The 24942-nt window shown below is 40.0% G+C and overlaps 1 protein-coding gene across 3 annotated transcripts in view; it reads left to right on the top strand.

The window, feature by feature from the left end:
* TPK1 (thiamin pyrophosphokinase 1) overlaps window positions 1-24942 on the top strand; it is a 269761-nt gene that overhangs the window by 147232 nt on the left and 97587 nt on the right. For all 3 annotated transcript variants that reach the window (XR_013814311.1, XM_079786321.1, XM_079786320.1), the window contains one exon: window positions 15867-16013. Coding sequence is in view for 2 of the 3 variants with exons in the window: in XM_079786321.1 (XP_079642447.1) it covers window positions 15867-16013 (147 nt within the window). In the remaining variant the exon portion in view is untranslated. The remainder of the gene's footprint in view (window positions 1-15866; window positions 16014-24942) is intronic.

A 24942-nucleotide genomic window follows, 5' to 3' on the forward strand; every position in this document is an offset into this window, starting at 1 on the left:
TGGGCTTAGGCTCTACAGCAGTGGTTTTCAACCTGTGGGTCGCGACCCACAGATTGAGAACCGCTAGCAGGGTCACCTAAGACCATCGGAAAACACAGATATTTACATTACGGTTCACTAACAGTAGCAGAATTACAGTTATGAAGTAGCAACAAAAATAATTTTATGGTTGGGGGTCACCACAACATGAGGAGCTGTATTAAAGGGTTGCGGCATTAGAAAGGTTGAGAACCACTGGTCTAGGTATTTTATTCTTTTTGATACAACTGTAAATTAGATTGTTTTCTTTAAAATATATATTGTGTGTGTATGTGTGCGTGTGTGTGTAAAAAAAGTTTACTTACAACTTAAGTTCAGTTTCAAATATGCTGTAACTATAGAATGATGTAATCTTTTTGTGTGTATACATATATAGTTGACAGTATTACAGATGTCTTCCATTTATCCCTCTCCCCCCTAAAATTGTTTTCTTAGTTTCTCTTTCTGATAGTTCCTTATCCTATCTAATAAAAGCACCCAATTTGGGTGCCTTTTATTTTTTTTTTTCTTGTCTGATTACTTCACATGTAGTATATCATCTGCAAATGATAAAAACTGGTCGACCGGTCGCTATGACGTGCACTGACCACCAGGGGGCAGACACTCAATGCAGGAGCTGCCCCCTGGTGGTCAGTGCACTCCCACAGTGGGAGCACTGCTCGACTGACTGGGATGAGCGACTGCTCTCCGCAGCAGGAACAGCTGCTCAGAGGGCGGGTCCACAGACACCCAGCTGACTGGGATGAGCGGTGCTCCCACAGCTGGCCTATCCCCACAGGCCACGCTCCCCACCAGTGCATGAATTCCATGCACCGTGCCTCTAGTTAGTGTATAAAAATGCAACCAATTTCTGATTTGTAAGTTCTAATAGATTTTGGTGGAATTTTGGGGGATTCTTCACATGTAGTATATCATCTGCAAATGATGAAAGTTTTACTTCTTCCTCTCCAATTTTGGTGCCTTTTATTTCTTTTTCTTGTCTGATTGCTTTGGCTCCACTGTCAGTCTTAATTGTGACAAGTATACCATAATTATTTAAGCTATTGACATTGGTGGAAACTGGTGCTATCTGTGTACTAACTTTTTACTAAATCTAAAATATCCCAAAATAAAAAGTTTACTTACAACTGAACATAACTATAGAATGATGTAATCTTTTTGTGATTTGACTCATAACAATCTATATATATAAAAGCCTAAGTGAGCATTTGACCATTTGAGTGTTCCACTGGTAGCTGAGATGTGCACTGACCACCAGGGGGCAGATGCTCTCACTGGTAGGTTAGCTGCTGCTGGGGTCTGGCTGATCAGGACTGGGCAAGATGAGCTGGACATGCCCTAGAGTCCTCCCACAGTCCCTCCCCGGTCCCAGTTGTGCACTGGTGGGGTCCCTCGGCCTGGCCTGCACCCTCTCGCAATCTGGGACCCCTCGGGGGATGTCAGAGAGCCAGTTTCGACCCAATCCCCGCAAGCCAGGCCGAGGGACCCCACTAGTGCACGAATCCATGCACTGGGCCTCTAGTATAAAATAAAAGGGCAAGTACTTCTTAGCACTTAAGCAAATCAAAATACTGTTTTATAAACTCACTCACTTTAAAGTGTGTCCTCACAAAGTTTCAAATTGTGAGTCCCTGCTGCATATTTATGGATGCAGTGTAAACTTGATGGTGTTTGAACTATGATGACAACCCAGACACACTCAACCTTCTCAGTTTCCCAAGAGAACAAAGAATAGTAGGACTTGATCAAAGATAAACTGGCACTAGACATGTTTTATCAGTATTGACTGTAGAAGAAGTAGCCCTATTTATCCTGCATCCCCTCCTTACCTATCAAACTCCGGTGGTCTCCATCCTCACTTTTATCTTCTGTCATACCTGCCTTTCATCTTGTTTCCCTGGAATTCAGTTACACTCTGTGCCATTAACTCCCTAATTTATACCTCTCATCAGAAACTCCAAAGTCATATTTCTACCTCTTACTGGCAGGCCAGAGGAATTTCATTTCACTGCCTGAAACAAGATTCACCATCTTTCTCACAAAATCTCATTTTCTCATTCTTTATTTTCTATGTCGTTCTTTGGCACTGCCATCCATCCACCTAACAGAAACCTTATTTTGCTCTACTATCCCTTAAAAGTTGGTTACATGTATCTCTTATGCCCACTTTGTTCTTTCTAGTCTTACTGCTACTATTTTAGTTCAGAACTTTATAATTTCCACCTGGGTTATTTGATTAGCATTCTGTTTGCCCCTTTTACTCTCTAAAATTCATGTCATTTTCCTTAAATGTGTATTGGCTTGAATTTTTTTATTATCTCACTTATTCAGTAAATATTTATTAAATGAATAAATGTATTTCCAATAACATCAATGCAAATTCTAAAGGACATCATGGCAAACCTTAACTGGTATGTAGGCTCTTTGAAGGGATCTTCTTAGTAGCATTCTGGATGTCATATCACTTCTTCTGTGACAAGTGTCCAGATGCTTAGCATCTTTGTGGTCTCTACCAATTATAATAATGAATGTTTATTATTAAAAGTATCAGTTTCCAATACATCATAATTAGAGGTTAGATGTTCAAGTACTTGAGATAGGCCTGGCACTCTTTCCAGCTCCATGACAGTAGCAAGCTATTTAAGTTATTCTAACTTCAGTTTTCTCATATCCTATATAATAAAGAGGCAATATGCAAATTGACTGTCGTGCCCTCGCACAAGATGGCCACCCCGATGTGGTCACAAGATGGCAGCCACAAGATGGCCAGCAGGGGAGGGCAGTTGGGGGCGACCAGGCCGGCAAGGGAGGGCAGTTGGGGGGGACCGGGCTGCAAGGGAGGGCAGTTGGGGGTGACCAGGCCTGCAGGGGAGGGCAGTTGGGGGCGACTGGGCCAGCAGGGGAATGCAGTTGTGGGCACCTGGACCAGCAGGGGAAGGCGCTGGGGGCGATTGGGCCGGCAGGGGAGGGCATTTTGGGGCAATTGGGCCATCAGGGGAGCAGTTAGGCTGGCAGGGAGTGGTTAGGGCTGATCAGGCTGGCAGGCAGAAGTGATTAGGGGCAATCAGGCATGCAGGCAGGCGGGCAGGGAGTGGTTAGGGGGTGATCAGGCTTTCAGATTGTGAGAGGGATCGGGCCTAAACCAGCAGTTGGACATCCCCTGAGGGGTCCCAGATTGGAGAGGGTACAGGCTGGGCTGTGGGACCACCCCCTCGCCCCAGTGCATGAATTTCATGCACCAGGCCTCTAGTGTTAGAATAATAATCTATATCTACCATCAAGTTATTAGTTAATGCACTTGCCTCAGTGCCTGCAACATATAAATTCCTTAATGAAAATGTAAGTGTTGTAGGGGTGGTATTAAGAGTCATATAATGACTATTATTGTATACAGATCACAGTCTTGTGATCTGTAACATTTTATATAATGCATTTATGTATTTATATAATATATTCTTAAGAATATAGGATAAGAGAAAATATATTAAATATATTTTATATAATATATTGTGATCTTTTGATCTTGTAATAAACTTCATGGAATAATATGGTTTTAGAATTACACAATATTTTTAAAATCTCAAACTAGGTAGTTACAGTTTATGGCTAAAGTTCATGGAACTCACCATAGCATTGTTTCTTTTGGACATATTTTCATTTTAGAAGAATTCTCAATATTAGAAACTTGAATTAAATGGTGTACAACTTACATGTTGAAGTACTTGCTAGCAGAGGTTTAAACTTTCCCTATTCTAGAGGGCCAGTGAGAGTAGTATCTATGTTTTTAGTAATGGGATCCAACAGGGAGGTGAGTTGTACAATTCAGCTCACCACTGTTGGCTCTGTGCCTTGATGGAGAGAAAAAAGAGGAGATGTGCTCCAACCTCTCTAGTCCTGAGATAGACATCCTGTGCCTTGTCCTCTCTGAGGGGTGTATTACTCCAAGGTAAGTCCACAGTTCACTTCAGAGTTCCAAAGGCAGACTTCCTTCCCTTAGATATACTGTGGAAGCTTCTAGGGACCTTATTCCAGTCAGTTTACTTTTAGATCGTACCTCTTCTCTGTCATCATGCGGTGATTTGGTGACTAAGTTCATGACCGCAAATAGCCTCCAGTCTAACAGAGGAGACAGATGTACAGGTAACCATGGCATAATTAATTTCAGTCTATAAAGGCTTTAATGCACCTATTCCAAATAGATTGTTTTTGTAATGATTGTTTATATCATTTCAGAAAATGTAATAATGTGATTTTTTAAATAATGAAATTGCAGCTCGTATCCATGAGGCCTTCTCTCATTTATGATCCATGTTCTGGAACAAATGTTGGGTGAGCCAAGTATCACAAGGAAGCAAGGAGGGAAAAAATTATTTCTGGGCCTGATGTGAACTAGCAGGCTATTCCTAGATCATTTTGGAGATGCCTTCAAAAGAGGAAATCACATCTCTGTTTTCCCTTATTCTTAGAAACCAGCAATCTCTTTTATAGTGCTGTGCAACAAGAGAAAATAGATGAGGCCAGTGCTTTGAAGTGATTCTGGACATATTGTGAAGAATATAAAAAGCTTACTGCCTCACAGGCTGTGGCAGCCTAAGCCATCCCTGCTGGGGGAGAAGCATGCTTTTATATGCCCTGGGACAGGGGGTAAGATTATGTGCTACCAAGAATCTCAGTTGGATGGCTCACTTGCCAGATAAGATTTCTTATTAATGCAGAGAATTACAGATATAGCTGGGGTGGAGCTCCTCTGCAGAGGAACGCTGACCTTGTGTGAAAGGACTTTTCATTTTGAGTTACTGCATTGCGAAGATTCAGAAATTGCAGAGGGAGGAGGAAAGTATATCTTGAGGACTTTTGTAAGAGTAATACACATATAAGAAAACATCCTGAAAATGTTGAGTAGATTATAAAATTTCTCCTTATTTTGAGTATTCCTTAGCAAGATACATATTACATATTAAAATACCTACACCTGTAATTATGATTATCCACAGTATTAATAGTATCTACATTTTAAAGGCATGATCAACTTATAGTTTGAGTCACGACTGAAGAGCTAGAATGATGTTACTGTTTATCATGAGAGTTTGCATATCAAATTAATATATTTTCAGTGGTAAGTAAGTGATCCTAAGAAGAGAATATATACATAAAGACTTGTGTGTGTGTGTGTGTGTGTGTGTGTGTGTGTGTGTTAGGAATCTCAGAAAGTTCCATTTACATCAGAGAAGATGGAAACCTATAGTATTCACTGTCCATCTTTTTCCTGTCTTAATAGTTGGAGGTAGAAGATGTCTTCCTGTTTCCATAGGTGCTTGTTTTCCATGTAGTTCAACTTAGCATTCCATGGTAAAAGTGCTGGTTCAGAACAGCAGGTGATGCACTAAAAGATGCATAGTGTAAAAATCAGATGGTACCAGCTTCTTTCCTGGAGGTACTATGTACCTTCCCCTCTCTACATATATGTGAATATACGTAATTCCCAGTCTGGACCAACTGGATCAAGTTATTTTGATGCACATTAGAAATGGGACTATCTGAATTCAAATAGACTGATTAAACTTTAATTCTGTTTCATCATCCTTTTCTATTAGAAATTTTAGATGCCTATATAATTGACCCCCAAAAATTCTGTTTTTAAAGCATACATATAAATAAAATTATTTCATAAAGGAAATTATAATTGAACAGGCATTTTATCCTATATTGCACTCAGTTTACTATGATGTTCATGAATATGCAATATATTTGCTTATAATTTTAAGGTGAACCTGAGGATGATGAGGTAATCAATTATTTTATACAAATGTATTACCTGAAGCAAACTTACTACATGGCAAGAAATAAGCTTTAGGTAATCAATGTCACTGCAGTAACAGGTGTTTTTTGTTGTTGTTTTTTTGTGTGTGTGTTTTTTTTGTGTGTGTATGTGTGTTAATTCTCACCCAAGGATATTTTTTTCCATTCATTTTTAGAGACAATGGGAGGGGGTGGAAAGAGAGAGAAACATCAATGTGAGAGAGACACATCAATTGGTTGTGTCCGAGGATTGAATCTGCAACCAAGGTACATGCTCTTGATGGGGAAATGAACCTGAGACTCTTTGGTGCATGTGCCGATGATCCAAACACTGAGTCACACCAGCCAGAACAGCAGTAACAGTTTTAACATTCTCATTCAGCATTCTACAATGGTCCAGTGCATATCTAGAAACCAGAATGTTAATGACTAAGTGCAAAATTTGCAATCACAATGTTCTCTGTTCTCCCAGCCAGAATAAGGAAAGGGGGTAATTAGCATAAACTATTGCTTCAGATTGTAAAAAACTGAAGATTGCACTACACCAGTCTGATAGCCACCGATTATCCATTGGTTAATAAAAAAATGAAGAAAGTTTATACCCCTAAACTCTGGGGAAAGAATGCCCTTAAAGTACTTCCAACAGCAGAATCTAATACATCCAGACATGGAGACCAAGAGTTTCATTTGTCACTTTGGACAAGAATATGCAGCAAAGACTTACATTATGGCTGAAGCAAAGCAAGAAATATTGTTGAGTAAAAATGAATTATGATGATGCAAGATAGGATATTTAAAAATGATCACATGCAGAAATACTAATCTTCTGGAACCAGTTACCTCTTAACCGAAGCCAGTCTGTTTGCAGAAAAGTTTGGAAAATTATCTGTCTCTTCTCCACTGGCTTAGTGGTGGGAATTACTGAGAAAGAGGCTACAGGTTCCATGTCCTGGTACCTCATAAGCCAGTTTCCACAGAATGGGAAAAATATTGTTTAGTGCTGTGAATATTCTTAACATTCTAAATATCTAACTTTAGTAGAGCATCATGTATGTGAATTTTTAAAAATTAATCTTTATTGTATTACAGATGTCCCCCCTTTTATTCCCATTGACCCCCCTCAGGCCTACAACTATTGTCTGTGTCCATGGGCTATGTATATCCTATATAATAAAAGGGTAATATGCAAATTGACCCTAATGGCGGAAAGACCAGGAACAACTGGTTGCTATGATGGGCACTGGCCACCAGGGAGCAGACACTCAATGCAGGAGCTGCCCCCTGGTGGTCATTGCGCTCCCACAGAGGGAGCTCTGCTCAGCCACAAGCCTGGTTGACTGCCTTTCCCGTCTCCTTAGCAGCGCTAAGGATGTCCTACTGTGGCTTAGGCCCGCTCCCTGGGGGGTCGTGCCTAAGCTGGCAGTCAGACATCCCTCTAGCAGCCTGGAAGCTTTCAGGAACAGGCCTAAGCCAGCAGTTGGACTGCGAGGGGTCCCGGGCTGCAAGAGGGTGCAGGCCAGGCTGAGGGACACCGCCCCCCCCCCCCCCGCACCAGTGCACGAATTTTCTTGCACTGGGCCTCATACATACATAGTATACATATAAGTTCCCTGGTTAATCTTTTCCCCACCCATCCCCCTACTCCACTTCCTTTTGATTTATCAGTATGTTCCATGTTTCTGTGTCTCTGGATCTTTTTTGTTCATCAGTTTATTTTGTTCATTAGATTCCACGTATGAGTGAGATCATTTGATACTTATCTTTCTCTGATTGGCTTGTTGTGCTTAGCATAATACTCTCCATTTCTCTCCATACTGTCTGAAAGGGTAAGAGATGCTTGTTTATGCAGCTGCATAGTATTCCATGGTGTAAATATATCACATCTTTGTTATCAGCTCATCTACTGATGGACACTTGGGCTCTTTCCTGATCTTACCTATTATAAATTGTGCTGTTATGAACATAGGGGTGCATATATTCTTTCTGATTGGTGTTTTGGAATTCTTTGGATTTATTCCTATAAGTGGGATCCCTGGGTCAAATGGCAGTTCGATTTTTAGTTTTTTGAGGAAACTTCATACTGTCTTTCATAGTGGCTGCACCAGTCTGCATTCCCACCAGCAGAAGGCTAGGGTTCCTTTTTTTCACATCCTCACCAGCACTTGTCATTTGTTGATTTGATGATGATAGACACTTGGACAGGTGTGAGGTGATACCTCATTGTCATTATAATTTGCATCTCTCTGATGATCATTGACTTTGAGCATTTTTTTCATATGTCTCTTGGCCATTTGTATGTCCACTTTGGAGAAGTGTCTATTTAGGTCCTTTGTCCATTTTTAATTGGATTGTTTGTCTTCCTTTTGTTAAGTTGTATTAGTTCCTTTTATATTTTAGAAATTAACTCATCAGATGAAGCATTGACAAATCTGTTCTCCTATACATTGGGTTCCCTTTTCATTTTGATGATGGTTTCTTTTACTGTGCAGAAGCTTTTTATTTTGATAAAGTCCCATTTGTTTATTTTCTCCTTTGTTTCCCTTGCCCTAGGAGATATATTGGCAAAAACACTGCTACAAGAAATGTCTGAGATTTTGCTATCTGAGGTTTCTTCTAGGATTTTTATGGTTTCATGACTTACACTTAAGTCTTTTATCCATTTTGAGTTTATTCTTGTGTATGATGTAAATTGGTGGTCTAGTTTCATTTTTTTGCATATATCTGTCCAATTTTCCCGGCACCATTTATTGAAGAGACTGTTTTGACTCCATTGAATGTTCTTGCCTCCTCTGTCAAATATTAATTGAACATAATGACTTGGGTCGATTTCTAGGTTCTCTGTTCTGTTCCACTGATCTATATGTCTACTCTTGTGCCAGTACCAGGCTGTTTTGATTACAGTAGCTTTGTAGTCTAACTTGATATCTGGTATTGTGATCCCATCAACTTTGTTCTTCTTTCTCAAGATTATTGTGGCTATTTGGGGTCTCTTTTGGTTGCATATAAATTTTTGGAGTATTTGTTCTAGATCTGTGAAATATGCTGTTGGTAATAGGAATTGCATTGAATCTTTAGATTGTTTGGTACGTATGGACATTTTAATGATGTTGACTTTAACAATCCACGAATACGGTATATTCTTCCTAAGTGAAAGAATCTTTAGCCAAAGTTTAAAAATATCTGGTGTTTTTGGAGGAGGATAGACAAAGCTTGCAGATTTGAAATTTTTCATTTATCTACCAAGCATTCATTTAGCTCTGTGGACAACATTTATACAAAATAAATTATAATAACCTTTCAAACTCTACTTCCAAGTAGCTAATAGTTTCTGAATATGATATAAACCATTCTTTGATTTTTCATTTTGCACTAACTACCAATGGTGTTGAAGATGCTATGCTAGGTATTTGGGATGTTCTAAATCTCAAATAATACATCTTTGCATTTACAGTGAACCCCATAATTCAAAAGGAATATCTTTCCCTAAGAATACCTTTATGTCCTGTCAGTGTGAGGGGTTTGGAGACCATAATCTCCTGCAGTAGATTTTATAATATTCATGTTATTTATTTACACAGGCTGTGATTTTATATAATTTTGCTTATAAATATATTTTGTATTTTTCTCTTTAAAGAATTAATTTTCAGCAGACATAATAGAGTAAAATCATGTACAGAAAAAAACACCACACACAACAACAAACCTCCACAAGTGGGTGTTTTATTTATTCTATTCAGCTCTCCATGGTATAGAGAAATGTAAATACATGCAAATATGCTCTTGCCATGGGAAGGAAAAATAACACATTTCCACATTTATATACATCACACTGTTGTTTTGTTTATTCAGAAAAAATGTCCCACCCCAGGGATCTCATAAATATGACTTGAGAACCATATCTAGTCAGTAAAAGAAATATAAGTACTCAGGACAGACCTTCGAGGAAAGACAGCACTGTTATTACAGTCAGGCTTGATATGTTTAACTAAAAAGGTCGAAGACTTGCCCAGGGTAAGTCACAAAAGCATTTCATTAACCCAGCAATGAACTCAGTCATTGTCCTACACTCTTTTTTGTCATGACCAGGGTACTGAAATTAAAGGGTTTTTGTGGATTCTTAGCGGCAATCTGAGGGTCAGCAAAGAAGAACTCAAACAGTGGTAGCTAAGAGTTCTAAGGAGAGTGGTCACAGCTGTTATCGGTGTTAGAAAGGCAGTTGACATCAACATACAGAAAATCTTTATTGTCTAGAAAGATAAAGAATTTGAAGTTTGATCTGCAGGTAATGTTAATCCTCTAAAGAATTTTGAATGCAAGGTCATAGATAATTTAGAAAAATAGTGTCATGTTTATGTGCAAGATGAATTAAAGGATGGAAATTCTAATGACAGTAATAAAAGAACTAATTACAGGATTCTTTAAAGAATAGCTCTTTAGTTATTTTTCTTGTCAAGAATTTGAGAAAGAAATAGGGACCTTAGAAAATAGTTAAAGTGTGTACTTTGAGATGACTGGTGGTCTTGTTGGCCAAAGAGTTAAAGTGGGAAACCTATAACCATATGTCTGTTCTGTGTATACCAGCCACTCTGCTAAGGTATAGAAGGTTGAAAAATGCAAACTGAGTCAGGCAGTTTCATATATATATATATATATATATATATATATATATATATATATACACATACATATACACACACACACACGCACACACACACAGTTTAACAAGGATTTATTAGTAAGCTTATTAGTCATGGTGAATAAAAAGCCATGACAAGAAGAACTGAGATCTCCAAATTCTGGCACTTGCCTCACAACACTAGCTAGAAGTTAATCAACATTAAGGATGTCTTGAGGGGAATCTTCCCTAAGTCCCAATCTTACATGGACCAGATACCCACAAACATAGAAATGAGATGTCCATGCTCTCACCAGACTGCTTACCTAGGCAGTAGGAAAGAAGACCTTCTCCTCAAGCTATTAATTAAGCATCATCAGAGAGTCCTGCTCTTCCAGCTATAACCATGGGACACTAGTGTCTTGACAGACAACTCCAAGCTGAGCAACTTGACAAGAATGCTACATGATGACAGGAAGAAGGAGCAAACAGGGACAAGTATTTCTAGTTGGAGACCTTCCTGATGGCTAATACGAACACAGTGCTGAGGCTTCAGAAAGTTTACTGCAACCCAGGAATAGTTTTCATTAAAAAAAAAGTCACACAAAAATCCTGCCACAAAATAAGACACTTGAAATCCCATGACCACACTGACTGGAAAGGCAGGCATTATCCATGACTGCCAGATACTGACCAAACCAAGACCCAGTTTCTACAGGGCTCCAGAGAACTCTGATTGTCCCCTGGCACCCACACAGCCCTCCCCGGTGGTGTGTCTTCCATAGGCCAGGTTTCTGCAGTAATCCCAAAGACCAAGCTTGGCAGAGGCTGTGGTAGTCAACTCTCTCTGGAGCCCCATCTCTTTGTCCTTCCCAATAGGCTGTCATACATCCTCACTGACACAGTGAGTCAGGCAGTTTCTGACTGTCAGAATTTGTGGCCATCAGAGTGGATGCCTTTGTTAAGCAGATTATGCTTTGTCAGTAGTGCTATAGTTGAAGTCTAATAGGGTGGGTGAGAAGCCCCTTGGAGCCGATGCTTCTCCCCTCGTGCACATTGTGACTGAGCTGAGTCTGGAAGATAGAATAGGGCCTAACCAGAATGAGGGGGAGTGTTTTATTCTGAGTATTCAAGTCTAAAGATAAAACTCTTAGGTTTGGAATGTCAAGGGGCAGGCAATGTGCACAGTACTAATCACAGGTGCACACCTGGTTAGTGCAGTATTTACATGTTTCCTTGAACAAGCTAACAGAATGAACTAGTAGGGAGGGGACCACACACACCACCTTATTGCAATGGGTTTGTTATGTCTCTCCTAGCTTCTTCCACTGTGGACTTGTAAACAGTGTGCCCGGGACCTCTGCCAGCAAGTTCCTTCCCATTTGCACAAGGAGATTGGAGTTCCCTCAGCTGAGCTCTCCTCAAAGACACAGGGACACGATAAGTTTCCTCTGGTTAATGAGGGTATAGGCTTTCAGGCTAAACTTTTTTGGGAATTATGGTTTATAGAGTCAGGAGTCTTAGTATAGATCCTTATCATTGCTTCCACAGCTTTTCTCTCAAATGCAAACAGGCTTGCAAAAATTGCTGACTTTTCAGTATAAATATGTCCCTTCCTCCACCTTTAAAAAAACTTTTCTCTAAAATATGTTAAAAACCACGTTGTATATAAACATGTTTATGGCATTTATTAATAACATATTTACAATTTGACAGTCTTGGATGAAACACTCTATTCATCCAAGTTCATTTTTGTTAGGGGGTAGGGGTAGGCATCCTTTGGAAATACTATAGTAATTCCACTATTTGCAAGGCAGGGGAGGCCCATGCTCTGCAGATTGACATCTTGTGGTGTGTTCTGAGAACTAAAGCACGTGTGCTTTATGTAAATGATGTCAGAGTTGAGGAGGTAACTGTGGAGCCAGCATTGGAGGACATTGGACTTACTCTTGTAGATTCTGGAAAGCCCGCACTAATTTTAAGCTGAACATGCATGATGAGATTGGAGATGCAGAAGCCAGTTCTCAATCAGTTGGAAGGTTACTTGGTTATCCAAGGCCAGGCAGGTGGCCCGTGGGTTATCTAGGAGAGAAGGACCTCACCTGAGTGACAGCTGCAGCAGGGAAGGTGGAGTAAGAATTCTTGAGAAAAATCTCGAGTTTTCTTAGACTTCTCATCTGTGAACAGAAGCCTCATTATCATGCCAATGCAAGAGGCATTCTTTATTTCTCACCCAAACAGGCTTGCATTAAACTGTGACTCACTGGGCCTGCTTGAAATTTAAGTGGGATCCCTGTAGTATTGTTTTCACCAGCTGCCCAGATCCTACAGAGGTTATATTCTTGTTTGTCAGTACACAGTATATTTCGATACCATAAAATCCGAGGTTTGTAATTTCTTGGGTCTCATTGTACTTCACATCAATCATAAAAATTATTTTATAGGCTTATTAAAACCTATTTTGATATTGCTGGTTTCTGTCAGTTTGGTTTTGCTCTATTTTGATTTAGCTCTTCCAGGTGAGGAAACTTTTCTGCCAAGGGTCATTTAGACATTTATAACATCATTCATGGACCATACAAAATTACCAACTTAAAAATTAGCCTGCTATATTTGGTCAAACATTTAACTCACCCCTAATGCCTTGGCAGGGTCAGACCAAGTGATTTCCTGGGCCTTAAACGGCATGCGGGCCAGACATTCAATTGGACCAAAGAATTTCATCATTTTATTCAAGACTAACTGTAGCACAGTTTGGAGCTTGTTAGGAATAATGTCTAAATTTTTTGCAACTCTAGTGTTGAATTTTGCTAAGTTGGTTTCATTAATATTGTAATTATCAAACAGTAGGGTAAACATATTAATACTGGAACTAGCAAGCAGGAATTCTTCCTGGGGTCTTGTCTCATGGATTCGAAGAATGAAGCCACGGACCAGAAGAGTTCAAACAAGGCAGTTTATTGCAAACAAACACAGGCTGCTAAGGAAAGGGGATTCAGATGGGTTGCCCCCCAAGCATTCTGCTCATCCCCTTATATCTGCTAAAGACCCACTCTTTGTCTATCTATGCCACTCTCTGATTGGCTCCTGGCCTTTTTGCAACATTTTGTTTTGCACTTACAAGAAAAACATCCTTGTTTCAAAACATCCTGTTTTTCTGCTAGCCATCCTGTTTTTCTGCCATCCTTTTCCCTACAAAACACATATTTTGTTTCATCAAGCTCCATAGATTCCTCCTCCTTCCACCTGTTAACCCTATCTACCTAATTTTGCTTTAATTCCCTTCAATATGTCTCAGTTTACATGGGATGGTCCCAGTTTGTGCCTGTATTCTCGGTGTAATTATTTACAGTACCCACTTTACTTTCAGAAGTACCTAAGTTTATATGTTAACTTGTGTGATCACACTGTCTTTCAGGGAGAGCCATAGAGAAATTACCCATTTAAATACTCCTATTTTTAAACCATTACTATTTAATTTCAGATAGAATGATGTATTATTATTATTTTTATTATATGTAAGATTTTCTTGCAATATTTTCACTGAATTCTTCAGTCCTTCCTCTTCCATGGTCAGTCTACCGGCTCTGCCTATGTAGATACATTGTGAGATGAGGCTGGGCAGCAGTAGACAGGTTGGGGTCAGAAAGGAGTCTGTGACTCTGCTCCCATTCTTCTCAACACTGTGGTGAACTGGTGGGTGCAGAAGACTGCGGCTTCACCCCCTTCCCAGTGCCCTTCTGTCCCTACTATCTTAGCGATAAGTAAAGCATCACAGTGATTTTATATTTAAAGTAGCGGCCCGGGGCACAAAATTCGTGCACGGGGGTTGGTGGGGAGTGTGTGTCCCTCAGCCCAGCCTGCAACCTCTCCAATCTGGGACATCCCTCTCACAATCCACGACTGCTGGCTCCCAACTGCTTGCCTGCCTGCCTGCCTGATTGCCCCTAACCACTCCCCTGCCAGCCTGATCAATGCCTAACTGCTCCCCTACCTGCCCGATTACTCCTAACTGCCCTCCCCTGCTGGCCTGGTCGCCCCAAACTGTCCTTCCCTGCAGGCCTGGTCCCCCCCAAGTGCCCTCCCCTGCAGGCCTGGTTGCCCCCAACTGCCCTCCTCTGCCAGTCTGGTCACCCCTAATTGCCCTCCCCTGCAGGCCCAGTCACCCCTAACTACCCTCCCCTGCTGGCCTGATTGCCCACAACTGCCCTCCCCTGCCAGCCATCTTGGGTGGCCATCTTGTGTCCACATGGGGGCGGCCATCTTTGACCACATGGGGGCAGCCATCTTGTGCGTTGGAGTGATGGTCAATTTGCATATTACCTCTTTATTATATAGGATATCCTGGAAGAGTATTTTCAACAACAGGGAAACATTTAAATTAACTATGTTGTAGTAATAAGAACTGCTCTATTTAAAGTGTTAAGTGAAAAAAGTAACAACCAAACTACATATAACAATAACAAAAAATATTAATCATAATACAGATGTAATAATACCCAAAATAATGAAGGTAATGGAAGAGTAGGACTTTTTAAAATGATCACGATGTTATAAAAGATGTTCCAAATGCTTTACACTTATAACTCATGTAATTTCCTCATTTAATCCTCACAACAAATCTATTAATTGTTCATTATTATCCACTATTTACATGTGAACTTACAAATGAGGTACAGAGGTTTAGGCACCTTGCAGGTTCAGTTTAGAGACAGTACAGGTCCTCAAGATACTTGAATTCTAGTGGGGTGACAGCCAGTAAAGCGGGCTCAGTGTCCATTGCTGGGCGTTATTAAATAAGTGCCCACAGGGGTGCTCTGGGAGTGCATGGGAGGCGCACCAGCTGCAAAATCAGGAGGAACACATGGACAGAGTTTTGAAGGAAGAGTTGGCTGGTTAGCCAGGTGAATAGGCAGGTGGGAAAAATGTAAAATTTGTACTTGAAAGAATTGGTCTTGAAACGTGAGTCTGCCACTTACCAATTCTGTGACCTTGAACAAGTAGCTTAATTCCTTCACCTAAACCAGAGAAATGATATCTACCTTTTTCTTTATGGGTTATCTGATAAACATGTAATATCAGAAGCTCTATTGAGGTGTTTGATACTATTTAGTTATTTAAAACTAGAGGCCTGGTGCATGTGATTCATGCACTGGTGGGGGACGTGGCCTGTGGGGATTGGCCTGCTGTGGGAGCACTGCCCATCCCAGTCAGCCGAGTGGCGTTCCCACTGTGGGAGCACACTGACCACCAGGGGGCAGCTCCTGCATTGAGTGTCTACCCCCTGATGGTCAGTGCATGTCATAGCAACTGATTGAGCGGTCATTCTGGTTGTTCCACCATTCAGTCGCTGGGCTTTTATTATATAAGATTCTTTAACTATGTGACTCCAGTTTTGCTTTGCCTTGCTCAGGTCAATGTGATTGTGACAATGGGAGGACTTGCTGGGCGTTTTGACCAGATCATGGCGTCCGTGAGCACCTTGTTCCAAGCAACTCGCATCACTCCTTTGCCAATTATAATCATCCAAGAGGAATCTCTCATCTACCTGCTCCAACCTGTAAGTGCAGAATAACTATAATGTCAGTAATTTTCTTCCACTACACTTGTACCATTGAGTAGACCAGGAGAAAACATCAGCCCCATGTGTGTTCTTGAGCCATGAGCGAACCTGACCATGTTTGCTTACTTGTGCCACTTTAGTCTGTTGCCTCTGGTCACTGAACAGGAAAAATGTAGGGGAGAAGCCTCACAGTTTTCATTCTGTTGTACCCAGAAAAAAAATCCTGTAACTTTTAATCAAATTGACTAAGAATTAAATTTAATACTTTTGCATTTTGAGCAGCCGAATATGAGAAAAATCTCAGAGGAAGAACAAAGCTTGGCAAATATTTTAAATGGAATTCTCGTATATTTTCAGTGTTGTCATTATAATTGGAAACTGGGCTTGATTTTGTTAATCATTTTTTAAAAGTCTTTAACTTGTACTGTTCTTAGGCTGCCTTTTTATTAACTGCCTGTGAATAAATTTCTAATGACGATGTCATTCATTTCCAATCATAAATATTGAGGAAATTTTTATTAATGTAGTGCTTAGATCAGGCTTCTTAGTAAATGAGATCTTATAAGGTTGATTAGTGGATTTTACCATATTTTCCGGCGTATAAGACGACTGGGCATATAGAAGATATTCCTGGGTTAAAAAATCGTCTTATACACTGGAAAATATGCTAGTTTAAAAAATAATCATTTGGTAACATTTTTTTTTAAAGACAGTGGACTTTTTATTTTTTGCCTCTTATTGTAATGAACTACTTAAGATTTTGCTTCTGCTCCATCTGCAGTCATTATTTGTTTGGTTAATATAGTGGGTATAATGTATGCTTACCGTTGTTCAGCCACATTTGCATTTTTTCTGGTTCTGTGCATTGTCTGGAACTGTTGCTTTCTGGGACATTTCTGAGATGTGGAAGGTGAGCTGAGGATTCAGTTTCAAATTCTATTGTCTACTTATGTAGTCAACAGTTATGGTGTGTCTGCTTCTGCCTGTTGTACTGCTAGGCAGTTGAGGATTTAAAAAAAAATAGTGACATAGCATCTTTGCTCTCCAGTCCATGTTCAGTGAAGCAGACACTTATAAAATTCTATAATAATAAAAGTGTAATATGCTAATTAGACTGGACATCCTTCCGGATGATCTTCTGAACAAAACTGGGGCTGTGAGAGAAGCTCGGGTCCTGGGTATCGGCCGGCAGCCAGAGGGAAGCTAGTCCTGGCAGCAGGGGGAAGGAAAGGCTACTCTTGCACGAATTTCATGCATTGGGTGTCTAGTATAAATATAAAGCAAGATTAAAACATTGCTACATAAAGATGATGAAAGAGTATATAACTTGGTCAAGGGTATGGTAAGGAAAGGCTTCACAGAAGCACTCACTCAGCTTTTATTTGCTCCATTTGTTTAACAAATATTTATTGAGCACCTGCTACATACCAGGCACTTCTCCAGAAATACAGCAGCCAGCTACACAGAGCCCCTTTATTTCATGGAATGTACATTCTGTTGAGCTCACATTGCACTAGAATCTTTAAGGATGAGTAAATAGTTGCTATGGGAGATGATGGCAAAGTGATTAAAGCCAGTGGCACCACATGTGTTTTAAGGCCCACCTGGACCTGCCCTGTGTCACCTTCAATGTAAACACAATTACATGGTTCCAAACCAACTGCATGGCAGTGTAGGAAAGGCCATGGCCCAGGGGAGGAAACTCTGTGTGATCACAGAACAACGTTTCTCTCAAACTGGCAGACACTGAAGTGTGGAGAGGAAGTCTGGATCGCAACCCTACATAATTTCTAGGAACATAATTCTTTTATGTTTATCCTATCTAATAAAGAGGGAATGTGCTAATTGACCCTCACGCCATTGCAAAGATGGTGGAACCCACAGCCAATAAGAAGGGAATATGCTAATTGACTGCCCCACCCTCAAAGATGGTGGTTCCCACAGCCACAAGATGGCTGTGCCTAGTCCCCTCAGCCCCCCAGCCGCCCAGGGTCAGCCCAAGGCACAGGTAAGCCTCGGATGGCGGCTGCCCAGCCGCCCAGGGCTGCCCGAGGCTCAGGTAACCAGAACCGGGCAAGGCTTGCGCTGCTGGCAGTGGCAGCAGCAGCAGTGTGATAAGGCGTCGCCTTCCCCAGATTGCCGGGTCGCCTCCTGCCCCTGAGGGCTCCCGGACTGTGAGGGGGCAGGCCCGGCTCAGGGACCCCCCCTCCAGTGCATGAATTTTCGTGCACCGGGCCTCTAGTAAAGTATATTAAACTTTAGTTTTTAAAGCAGAACTCCTGGTTCTCCAAAGGTAGTGATCATGTTAAGGGCCTGCATAGCCCACATGCCCCCAAATAGTGTCCTCTAGGCTCTCTCTTCAGTGATTTTGATTTTGTCCCATTGAAAGAACTAGAAAATTATCTTACCCTAGAACAATTATTACATAGTGTGGGGCACAAAAGTCATGCAGGACCACCCCTGTCACATAGAGGAGTGACAGTTCAACACAGACCTGCCTGTGGCTCAGCAGTGCCTGCTTTGCTCCTTTGCCCTCAATTCTGGGGAAACCTTCCACAGACATATGCTAAGTCCCTGCTCCAATCACTTTTCCTCAGAGAATAGTAAGACAGTTGGCTAATACAAATGCAAAAGCCAACTGAGTATGCTTGAGGGTTTCAGACAGGAACCAAATTGCTTATAGTCTGTGATATTTTTAAGCAGCTTTAATCTCCACAGTATTATTTTAATTAAGCTAAATCTTGGATAAACTTAAGGGTATATCCTGCCTTGTTACCTTACCCCTAAATTAAACCAAAATAACTCTCAGTTCTCTTCAACTCTAACAAAATCTTTATTAAGAAGATTCAATGAGATTATCTTTGAGTTTTGCTAAAATACTTCACAAGTGGGAAGATTCAATATAAATGTTAATTATTATGAGTATTGCTTTTGAGGACAATGTCTTCTAGAATTGGTTTTATAATTATAGTTTGTGTGGAATTGAAGGTAATAGCAGGAGGAGTGAGACATTGTCTGGGGACTGTTTGTCTGATAAACACTTTAGTGCTGTGTCTGCTAGGTGACTTAAGAAGCTGGGATAGCCGTAGACCATGAGGCTGATAGGTACTTCTCTTGATCTTTCTTAAAAAAGCCTCCCTATCTTCAAGTCATCTGAGTGTCCACACATGAGACTCTCATGAAATTGTGTTGTATAAGTAAGTAGTCTTCCTTCATTCATTACGGTTACAGTTGTAGTCATTTGGGACTGACCTGCATGTCTAGGTGCAGTTCACTTAAAATTGTTTAGGTTGTTCCAGCCTGAAGAATTTCATCTCCATTCTCTCTTCAGTCCCCTTTCTGTGGCTTATTTTTGTTAATTATAAATTGGATTTTAAAACAAGGAAACAATAGTGTAGTTTCAGGTCTGTATAAATTTGGTAAAATGTTTAGACTTTTTGGTATATAATGTCTTTTTATATTGTGTTTTGATATGTTTCATTACTATGGATCAAATATCATCATGAGTGAAAACCTCAGTAGTTAGCATTTACTTTGAAGGAATGTTTAATTTGCCATTTTAAAATAGAAAATTAAAAATAGAATGCATTATAAATCCTCCCTGAAAAGTAAGCATCTCCCCTTTAATTCCAAATATGTGTTCTTAAGAAGAATCATGGTCTTTCACGCACAGGAGATTTTATGAGATTGGAGAAAGACAGTGCAGACATGAAGCTCCCTGAGGTTAGTTACCAGGCAGGCCTATTCCCTGCGAGGACTGTTGGGTGCTCAGAGTCATGTCTGTCTCACTAACCATGCGGAGTGTGAATGGCTCTCATTTTCTGGTCTCTATTTCTACAGATACATTAGCTTCTATACACTGAGCGTAAATTATCTTTTATTGGCAAGTTTTATGGCAGTCGGTAATAGGATTTATGGCCAAAAAATGAGATGTCCAGGAGTTAATTGGGCGTGTCTTTTACATGATCCTAAACCAGTGATGGGCAACCTTTTGAGCTTGGTGTGTCAAACTTCGCCAAAAAACTGAGCATAACTCAGGTAGTGTGTCACTTTGAGGAAAAAACATTATTTCGCAAATGTTTCATCCTCAGGAGCAGCAAATGTTTCATCCTCGGCATGCGGCCGCCTCAGCAGCCGCATGTCATCAGAAATGGCTACGCGTGTCAGTGCTGACAGGCGTGTCATAGGTTCGCCATCACTGTCCTAAACCTTGCTCAGTGATTGGGATTCAGGATTTCAGAATCTGATGTAGGAGAATGGTGTTACTGAGCAAACTTCTGTCAGTTTTTATCTCACTAGAAAAAACTTCTAAATATGTTATAACTATTTCTTCCTGGTGTTCTTAGTCTGGTTACTACAATTGCTTTTGCCTCTCATGAGATCAATTAATTACTATATAGATTCCTGATATTTTATCCATTGTATATATGTAATGTTGGTAATGAATATGATAGAAATGTGTGAGTAGTCTGATAGAAACTACATTTCATAACGCACATTTGGCATGGATGATGGTTTCTGCTGATAACAGAGGGCTTGGGTCTGCCTACCCACATGTCCACATGTCCAGCACAATGTCATAGGTGGGACCAGAGAAGTGGTTCTCAGAGTGGGCTGGAGTGAAAGGACAGGCAGTTCCCAATTCTAAACCATGTCAGTAATCTTGTCACCATTTAGTACCTAGTGATCATTCCTTTCTTTGGAACAGCCATTATTATTTTGTTTGTCCCCTGTATGTTCTCATATATTTTGTTGTTGTTGCTTGGCCTTTTAGAATCTGTGGTGTAAATAGTGTAAAGACTTGGAGATCATTTTATAGAGGAGCAATTGTATGGACTTAAAAGTAAAGTGCTTTGTCCAAGGTTATACATAGTATTTCTTTGAAAGAAAATTTATGCTGAAATTGAAGGTAGATCTCATGCAGTGAGAGTCTGAACAAAGGATCACTATGCATTTTACAGTATATCTACAAATGGCCTATCATACTGAGCTAACAACCTCCCCCTACCTTCAATAAATAAGTAAACTTACATGTAAGTATGGGCATGAAGAAGAAATGATGAATTTTGTTAGGATGTGTGCTTGAATGTCTCCATTGGAGGAACCCATAGGGAGGAGTCAATATTATGACCAGGATTTTGGATTAGGCAGCTGGGTGCTGTCCTTTGAGATAGAGAATGTGAGGAGAACAGGTCAAATTGGAAAGTGGACAGCTGACTTTGGTATATATGGAGGTTAATCTGTCTTTGTTTTGTTTGTTTTAAAATTAAGAGTGAGAGACAGAAACATTAAGACATCATTTTTTTTGTTCCACTTATTCATGCATTCATTGGTTAATTCTTGTATGTGCCCTGGCCAGGGATTGAACCCAAAACTTTGGTGTATTAGGACAGTGCTCTAACCAACTGAGCTACCCAGCAAGGGCCAGGTTAATCTATCATTGGAATTGAGTAGAATTGCCTAAAAGAAGATAAATATACATATTGGGTCCCAGGTTGGGAGTCAGAGGCTGTGACTTCCTCCCTTATTTCCCAGTTGGCAGTGCTGTCTTCCTCATTTGCTGGAATCTCATTTGGGGGGGCCATAGCTTTTAGTGGCTGGTAGTGTGTTAGTTCTCTTGAGCAAATGAACTAGGATGGTGGTGGCAGGGGTGGCAGGGCTGGCTATAATGAAGTCTCAAGGGGAAAGGAGTGAAATGACAGCCCTGATACCTGTCACTCACCCACACAGCATACAAGCTTTTTGACCTTAAAGAAATATTTCACTGGAGGAAGTTTATAAAAAGATGCCATCAGCAAAAACCTTTGGTGATCACTCAGTGACTCCAAAGCAGCCAGGGAGGAAATATCAAATTCAGCCCGCATGCAAACTGCTTAAAAACTTATTTGAACATTGGCCTTTCATTTTCAACCATGAGTGACTGAGAATCTGTTTTGGAGATTTGAAGCAATCCATAAGAAGGCTGTGTGCAGGTACGACAGTAGAAAAGATCACATCAGCGTTTATCTGAGCTCTGTCATCATAATTTATCATAATCCAATTCTAGCAAAAGTCGTGGAATATTGGATGCCAGGTGTCATCTTTTCCTTGATCCCCCTCCCACAGTCCTCTGGCAAGGACACAAGCACACTGTGTCCTGTATACTTAGTTCAATTGAGCATTGCTCAGGCATCTTTTTTATTGAAACCAAAGGTTGCCAATACTGTATCAATGAGCTGTAAAGTGATTTGAGTTTCACCAGCAGGGAAAAGAGATGAGCTTCTGGGAAGAAGACAGCCACAGTGAAAATTTCTGTATGAAGCGTTTCCTACAGCTAAGGCTGGGATGTATTACTGCTCATCCAATTAAGGATACCCCCAACTCCCCCCTTATATTTGGGAGCTGTTTGTTTATTCCAAAAGAGATCAAAACTGAAAGGGAAGAAAAAGTAGAAAATTTATATAAATAAAGTTAAGCTAGTGGGGCTGAAATTTTAAGGCACCTATTCAAACTATATATTCACCCAAATATTTTGAAGCTTTTCCAAGGAATAATGTAAGCTGCCTCACCCTCATATACACACTTGTACAACACATGTAACATGCATGTGCACACACACACCAAGAATCTCACCTCTTCTAAGCCAATCTTACAGGAAGGAAAGTAAGTATTCTATCTCTCAGGTCTTTGAGGGAGGATGTGTTTTGAAGACCCCCCTCTTGTATACCATATTTTTCTGTGTATATGACGCCCCCATGTATAAGACACCCCCCACTTTTCCAACCCAAAATTAAGAAATCAACGTTTTAAACATTTTGCTGGTTTTCCTCTTAAGGCCTTCTTCTTTTTTGGCATCTTAAGGAGTTGTTCTTCCTGTTTTCTCCACTGTTTGATCATATAGTCAATGGGAGGAGGTCCAAATTGTCTCTCTGCAGCTCTATTTCCATGCTCTTTTGCATAGCTGATTACATTTAGTTTGAATTTTACAGAGTAAGACAATTGCTTATTGGTATTTATCTTTTTATTTTTTGACATCTTTATGGGCTCAGAACTCTCTGGTCCCTGTTACATCTGCACACTCTCCACCTCCACCTCTACCTACAGCATCAGCTGACGTCAGTAACAATATGGCTCATGATTAGAGGAAGCCTGTTTGACAAGGTGTGGGCAGCTAAGCACCCTCATGGCTCACACCTTGGCTGATTTCCATGGAATAAGACACCCCTCAATTTTCAGTCTAATGATTTGAGGAAAAAATAGCATCTTATACATGAAAAAAATATGGTAGCTGTCTTTTAAGAGCTCCGCTTTGTTCTTCATAACTTTGTCATGATCAGCATGAAGATATTTGACTTAATGCATATGGAATAGGTTAACAACAAAATTTATAAAAGTGTATCTGAGTCGGGAGCAAAGTTAACAAAGCAGAGTATAAGCAAGGTAATTGGTACACCGAGAGAGAAAGAGAGAGAGAGAGAGAGAGAGAGAGAGAGAGAGAGAGAGAGAGAGAGAGAGAGAGAGATTGATTGAAGATGCCCTGGTTTTATATTGTTTTCGGAAGCAGACTGAGATACTGCTGATATGATGTCAAGTAGATAGGATAACCCAAATGTCAAAGATATTGAATATTAATACACAGCTGAAATCTCTCGAGAACCTGTATGAATTGTAAAATATGTACCTGAAAGGCTAGAAAATGACCAAAAACAATATTGTTAGAGTTCTACAGCACCTTTGGTTTATGAAGTACCTCATCGTCGTCTCATCTGATTCTTAGCAGCTGTGTTAAGCAAGCTGTCAGGTACATTGCTCCTGTTTCTCAGATGAGATTATGCATAGAATCACATTGTCAGTCTGTGCTACATCCATGAGAAATCTGGGAATTTTCCCAGTCCTAGTCCTGTGCCTTTGGCTTTATAGCTGTCACTTAGAATCCACACTTACTCTCTAAATGTCACTAGACCTTATGGGTAGGGCTCAAAAAGAAAGGAAAAGTTACCAGGTGCAGGTTCTGTGCACCCGGGTATGATTCACAGCTATTTTTTTCCTTCCTAACCAATTTTTTTATTAGGAAAATTGTTATATATACAGAGACTTTAGAAGAATAGTGTAATGAACAACATAGTCCAACCATTTTTAATATTTTAAGATTTTATCATGCAAGTTTTATCAATCTAGGTGTAGATGTATTTTGCAGTAAATTTCAGATAGCACATTATGTTATCCTAAATACTTCAACATGGGAAGTGTATTTAGAAAGCAAGGCCCAGGTAATGGATGCGCTTATTGCTACTGTGGTGGCATTGCTTCTAGACATTTTCAGTGAACAGAACTAAGAAACAAAAAGGTGTGTGTGTGTGTGAGTGATGAGTTCATATTGATATTCTGAATTCATTTTTAATATAGTTTTTAAAATGTTATCTTTTTTTAGTTGTACCCTCCCCTCAAACCCTGGTTTGAAATAACTTATTTTATACTATAATATATAGTAACTAGTTTCAAAATTGTAATACCCATATTACTATGAATAGAAAAACTACTGAATGAAATTTAAAGTTATTTGCAAGTTTTCTGTCTTTAAATTTTCTCCCAGTCAGAGTATTATATCTAAAATTTGTCATTTGAAATATGAAATTTTGTTCTTTCTGTTGTTATTTAACTATTAGGTTCATTTTTTGCAGTTTATTTGAAGCAAGACTATTTTAATTATTACTTTGAAATATTTTAAAGTAATTGCATAGTTCAATAGGCAAAGCTTGTTTGAAAAAAAGATCCTCAGGAGAGGTCTTACTTCCGTTCCTCTTCCCCTCATCACCACCACTCTCTTTCAGAATCTTTTTTATTCTTGCAAAAATAAAATAAAAACAGCAAATATATACATAGTTTCTTGTTTCCCTTTTTAAAATGTGAATTTAGCATACTATATACATCTGTTTCTACCTTTCAC

The sequence above is a fragment of the Cnephaeus nilssonii genome, assembly GCF_951640355.1.
Source record: "Cnephaeus nilssonii genome assembly, chromosome: 12".
NCBI lineage: Eukaryota > Metazoa > Chordata > Mammalia > Chiroptera > Vespertilionidae > Cnephaeus > Cnephaeus nilssonii.